Source organism: Bufo bufo, chromosome 7 (assembly GCF_905171765.1).
Source record: "Bufo bufo chromosome 7, aBufBuf1.1, whole genome shotgun sequence".
In the NCBI taxonomy this organism is placed as follows: domain Eukaryota; kingdom Metazoa; phylum Chordata; class Amphibia; order Anura; family Bufonidae; genus Bufo; species Bufo bufo.
In genome coordinates, this window is record NC_053395.1 from 20,696,512 (window position 1) to 20,702,798 (window position 6,287).

General features: G+C 50.4%; 1 protein-coding gene across 1 annotated transcript; it reads left to right on the plus strand.

Annotated features, from left to right (window-relative positions):
- Nucleotides 1–686: 686 nt before the first annotated feature.
- On the plus strand, nucleotides 687–6,056 carry MED9 (mediator complex subunit 9). The gene is made up of 2 exons (XM_040440073.1): nucleotides 687–992; nucleotides 5,565–6,056. Exons 1-2 carry the CDS (start codon nucleotides 757–759, stop codon nucleotides 5,779–5,781), a joined length of 453 nt encoding a protein of 150 aa, XP_040296007.1. The 5' UTR covers nucleotides 687–756; the 3' UTR covers nucleotides 5,782–6,056.
- Nucleotides 6,057–6,287: the final 231 nt, after the last annotated feature.

Sequence of the window (6,287 nt, forward strand, 5' to 3'; positions counted from 1 at the left end):
GGCTCGTTCCCGTCGCGCCCTGCTATGGGCTGCCCCCCCCCCCGATGTTTTGATCCAGATGCAGCGGTGTGGGCTATAGGAGAGACGTGGATCAGGTAAGTATAACCAGTATGAGGGGGTCCAGGCATTTTGGGGGGCATTATAAGGGGTTGGATAACCCCTTTAAATACCATTTTGTCAGGAGTCCTAAAACAGGGGGGCAATCTATGATGTCCTAATAGGGAAAACTGACAGGGTAAAGGCAAGAGTTTATGGACTCATGGGGGGAGATCACATCACACTCAGCAGGTGGTGAAAAATAGGACTAAAGGAAACTGCTGTGTGGAGTCCTGCGCAGTTAGGGTTGTTGGGGTGGTGGGTATGGTTCTCAGGATGCTCTGCAGTCCTCTGGGCATGTGCCAGGAGCTCATACATTGTACATACAGCTCTATATACAAGGGTTGATTCCATTAAACACTTGCTGCAGAGTTCCCCCATAGATTACAGCTACTGCCTGGGATCAGCTTATATTATTATTAGAGGATCCCTTCAGAAACAGACAACCCCTTTAAGTGGGTTTCCATGACAGGTTTCCTTTCAGTACAACAAAGCTACACAATTATTCATGTTATACAGCCTGCTTAAGAAGATTAAAACGAAGTGATTCATTACATGTAGAAAAAAAAAAAAAAGCAGCTTCTATAAAGTCAGTGACAGCGACGAGGCAAACATGGTACATGGGAAACAGCCTGGGTGGAACAGGGCTGCCCCTTGCTAATGACGTTACGGAGAGGCCGTCGCGCAGCTGTGACGTCATTACGAAAGGGGCCCATCCGCATAGCGTCGCAGGTCGATTGGCGCTGCTCTTCGATTCCCAGGGAAAAAGAAAAGATGGCCGCTGTTAGCCAGCCGAGGGCAGGCGAGGAACCCGAGGAGGAAGAAGAGGAGGAGGAAGCCACCGAGGAGGAGGAAGACTGTACGTTCTTACCGCTGGTGCACGACATTATCAAATGGTAAACAGTGGGTGGATGGGACTGGGAGCCGGGACGTGCGTACGCATGCGCCTTGTTCGAGTAGGCTTGGCAGGTCCAAGACGAAAATGACGCATGCGCAGAATGCAATTAAGTTTATATAGTTAATTGTCCTAAAATTTTATATATATATAATTTTTATTTTATTTTTTGTGGTGACGTTTGGAGTCCCTTTACCCTACTTTAGTGGCTGCAGTGCTATCCTCGCCATAAAGGTATCATCCACAGCACCCCAGCCTCGGTGTAACCCATCAGTCGCCTCTCCCTCCCCCGCATCCATTCACACGTCTGAAAAATGGGTCCGCGATTGCGGAACGGGGGCAGACCCATTCATTTTCAATTGGGCCGTAAATGTGCTGTCCGCATTTCTGCATCCGTTTCCGCCAAAATAAATAAATCATGTCCTATTCTTGTCCGCAATTGCGCACAAGATTAGGCATTTTCTAACAGATTTGGCACCGCACCCTTCCACCGCTCCTCCTATTAGATTAGGCTTCATTCCCACGTCCGTGAGGGCTCCGTGCCCGTATAGCGGACGTGTCTTATCTTTTGTGTTGCGGAAGCACGGACCTGAAAGCCCACGGAAACACTCTGAAGCACTTCCGTGGGCTTTCAGCTCCGTGCCTCCGCACTGCAAAAGTTAGGCCATGTCCCATCTTTTGCCGTATACTGCGGATCGCGGACCCAGTCAAGTCTGGGTCCACACAGCCGGCGTTCGTACAATGCGGACCGCTATTTGCCCTTACATTCGTGTGAATGGACCAGTAGTGTCAAGTGCCTTCCATAACACGGGGTCCTTAGTCTCTTCCCTATGGCGCGCCTAACCTTAGCTGCTACGGGGCCCAGACTCAGAAGGAGCACCACCAGGAGGCGGACTGAAAGGTTTTATGGTCAGGGTCCCCTCCACAGTATTATACAATCACATGACATACGGTAGATACATGTAGGAAATGGCACGGAGCGCCATTGTAGTTAGCCGCAGGAGTGGGGGTTGCGATGAAGTTACGCGACTACCTATGATTGCGTCAGCCGCAGCGCCCCCCCCCCCCCCTCCCACATAACGGCGTCCATTTCTAAAGCCACAGACATAACGTGACTTCTGACGACCACTAATGACCCGTCCATGATGGAGGGGATCGTCCCAAGAAATGCAGCGCCGCCATCTTTCTTTTTCCTGCCTTGCTGCATTGCCAAAGTTGAAATCTAAGTCCTTGGCAAATCCGCATCTAAATCTGCCCATAACACACGTGCATTTTGCGACAAATTCGCAACAGGCCAAAACCGCGGAGGAAATATATACGCGAAATGTGAATGTCCCCTTATCGCTCTGCTGCACGGACCGATTTCCTTACAGGACTGGGTAAAAGCTGAGTGACTGTATGGAGCGGCGACGATGCTTATTGGTTGTCACCCAGCTTTTCCAGGACCGGATGAAATATTTATCAGCCTCATCAAGAGGGCGAGTCCCGGATTTAAAGTGACAGGGACAGGTATTTCTAGTTCTGTCCTTCGACATGAGTGCTCGGGATTGTTCCGTCCTCGCCGCCTGCGTTCTGTCCCAATTACATAATAACATAACACGTGGCCACGATCTCGGACTGCATCTGAGGTAATATTACCCCAGACCCGTCCACCGCGCGCATATGAAATGAGTACTGAGAATCCACCATGAATGAATTAATCTTTCGACACCAGAACCCTGTTTATTTAGCTGTGAACTTGAAGGGCTCGTAATGGGCAGATGGAGCGTTACTGTGGCCTGGCTAAAAAAAAATAGAAATAGCAGTGTTGCCCATAGTAACCATTTTAACCCCTTTCACTTCTATGAAAGGGGGTGGGAACAACCATTCTTGTTAGCCACACCCCCAACCCTTACAAGAATAGGTAATGAGGACATTTTTAGTCAAGGGGGGCCTTTTAAATGGCCTGCTTTGGTGTGTTGGTTGCTATAGCAACCCGAGAACGCATTTCCTTGGTGACTTAATGCTGGATGCAAACTTACATCCAAACTGTCTCAAAGGAAAACTGGGCTTATTGGCCACAGCAACCAATCGGGGCTCAGCTTTCATCTTACGCTTCTGTGGTAGCATGAAAGCTGCTCTGTGATTGGTTTCTGTGGGCAAACAGGCCACTTGCCCATAGCAACCACTCACAGCTGAGCTTTCATTTCTTAAATTACTGTGGAAATATGAAAGCTGCTCTGTGATTGGTTGCTGTGGACAAACAGGCCACTTGCCCATAGCAACCAATCGCAGCTGAGCTTTTATTTCTTGAATTACTGTGGAAATATGAAAGCTGCTCTGTGATTGGTTGCTGTGGACAAACGTGCCGCTTGCCACTATTTACACATATGCGCTTTGATAAATCCGCCATTCCGGTCACCAATTTTTTTTTAACCAAGTTTCTGTAATTCGGAGGTGGCCTGCTGCATTACTTTTCAGCTGTAATCACCTTTTTATGTCCTTTTTTTAATATTTGAATATTCCCCTTGTGTTCAGGGACCCCCATCATTGTACGTCCCGAGCTTCAGTAAAGACTGACACACCCTGAAAAGGAGAGGAATAATTGAGATACAGTCTTTGGAGAGTTGGGGTAGCTTTTAGGAGCTCTGCTTGATGCCAGTGAATGGAAACCCGCTGGACACCTGTACAGACCTACACTGTTTCTGTCAGCCGACAGTTGGCTGTTACAATGTATCAGTGCAGGTAAAATGTATCAGACAGGACAGGAGAGAGATTCCTGCTGCTGATGTGTTTTGACTGCATACAGTTGTAACAAACCCTCAGCTGTGAGGACAGGAGGCCTGGATGGTGATTAGGAAGTTGCTAAACGCCTCCCACTGGACTGTCCCTTTAAGCTCCGCCTCTAACTGGCGCAGTGGTCCTGTGCCAGGGAATCTGTTTTTGTTATAATCAGCCGTTACAGGGTTAACGCATCCATACACAGGACACGTAGGTGCTCTTCTTCAGGACAGTGTCTCAGTATTACCACTATGCTCTGGCAGGGGGCGCCATTGAGCGCAAATAGGGGACCAAAAAACGAGTGCCACCCTCCCTCACCCAGTCCCCCGCAGTTGCTTGCATGCATCGGAGCAGTCACATGGTGGAAGACGCAGCCACGTGTCAGTTTTCGGCAGAGCGGCTTGTACAGGTGAAGCACGCTGCAGCAGCACGCACTGACACCCCCCTGGACAAAACCTCATACATGGGCGCCCTCAAAGGGTTTTCCGCATTGGACAACCCCTTTTTGTTAGGAGGACCCCGACAATCAGTTGGGATCTGCACCGATAGCCTGTGGCGGCTCCTGCAGCGCCTCCACAGGAGAACCGAGGAATTACACAGTGCCCATTGAAATCAGATTGGGGGTATTACCCTGGCCTTGTTCTCACCCTCCGTTATATAGGCGAGCTCTGTATATCGCCGTCTCGCCTCTGCAGTGTCGGAGCGGCACGTTGTCTGCTGGAAGCAGCGCAGGTGACAGAAATGGATATACAGGATATAAATATGGAGCTATGCTCCCAGCCGCCCGCCGTGCCGTAGACCTCCCAAGAATGCATATGAAAGCCAATAGCTCCCATCTGGCGGCAGATCTGTATCTGCGCCCTGAGCCCCGCGTCTGGATAAAAGATCCACTACAACAACAAGCGTGTTTACACAACCGTCCCGGCGAGGCGGCTGCTTATCTCCAGCCCTTCCACGCCCCTGGGATCAGTGGCCCCAATAAACCGATAGCTTGTTTTCACTTGGAGCGCGCCGGTGACCCTTCTGTGTGTAAGCCGTTCAGGAAGTGACAGAGACCCGTTAATCCCTGTATCTGGAGGGGGGGGGGTGACGCACAGAGCGACGTATCGTGCTCCATATAGAAGTGGGAATTATCGGTACCCCAGATCTGGATTTGTGACTAGAGCAGCAGAGATGAGTGCGTCAGTTAACAGTTTTCTGTACCAGAGCTCGATTATAGGTCAATCGGGATTGTGAACGCAGCTTTGGATGTGACTGGAGGATAGCACGTGATCTGAGTCAAGCAGGGGGGGCATGGCATTGACTCTCTGGGTCATGCTCCACCCCCTCAGGACCTGCGCCAGGCATAGCAGTGCACAAGTCTTGCGGATGTTTTTACTATACATATCCTACAGCAGGGGTAGGCAACCTCCGGCACTCCAGCTGTTGTGAAACTACAACTCCCAGCATGCATACTTTCACTGGACTTCTCATAACCCTCATAAAAATGAATGGAGCATGCTGGGAATTGTAGTTTCACAACAGCTGGAGTGCGGAAGGTTGCTGACCCCTGTCCTACAGTATTGAGTGATGCCATGCTCTGGTCACAGCAAGAGCTGCATCCAGGGTTCTGCTGGTTTGCTGTTAAGAGCCCAGATTGCAGGAGCTTACGTCTCTGTGCTGCAATGTGGAAGATGTGATGGGGGAACAGTGCTAACGGATTCCAGCAGGACTATAAATGCAGCTTTGGATGTGACTAGAGGATAAGATCTTGAATTACAGCAGTAACTCTTCTCCTCTTCTTTTTTTTTTTTTTTTTTTTTTTTTTCTCCAGCATGGACAAGGACAGCCAAGATGTGTACCAGGAGCTGAACGATCTCAAGAACAAGTTCCAGTCGATGAGGAAGCAGATCAACAACATGGCGGGCATCGACCTGACCCCGGAGCAGCAGCAGCAGCACCTCCAGAGCCTGAGGGCGCAGGTCCAGACCAAGAACGAGCTCCTGCAGAAATACAAAAGCCTCTGCATGTTCGAGATCCCGAAAGATTAAACCGTCGCCTGGATCGGAAGGGCGGGGGAGCTGCAGACTGTGGGGTCCCATATAGCGGTGCGGGCCGGACTATAGGGCAGCGCCCCGGCCTGTATGTACAGGTGATGGCGCGGCCAGCGCAACCACGTCTTTGGTGCGCCAAAGACGTTACGGACACATGGACGCTCTTGGATGGGTGCAGATTTGGACACGTTCCCTATGTAATTTATGGAAATGCATGACACTGTTTCTTTAAAATTGTTCTTCAGGTCTGACAACACGTGATTCGGTGATCTCTCCACGGAAGTAATGAATGGGTGTCACCGGGGTGTGGCGGGATTAGGTCGGTGTTAGAGGTGCTAGCGTTTTGGTTTTCTTAAAGGGGACTAGCGCAAAGCCGCTGTCGGCCTCCACTGAAATGGATGGAAACTGCTGACAGCACATGTGGGCACCTGCAGAGACGTAGCAGGGAGCCCCAGCCCACCTCTGGCTCACACAATGGCTTTTTCAGCAGAATCTTGGCCGAA

Excerpts from the sequence above, each read along its gene's own strand:
- MED9 (XM_040440073.1), top strand. The coding sequence starts at position 757 with ATGACGTTACGGAGAGGCCGTCGCGCAGCTGTGACGTCATTACGAAAG. Across the intron at positions 993-5,564 it reads GTGCACGACATTATCAAATG|CATGGACAAGGACAGCCAAG; the intron begins GTAAACAGTGGG and ends TTTTTTCTCCAG.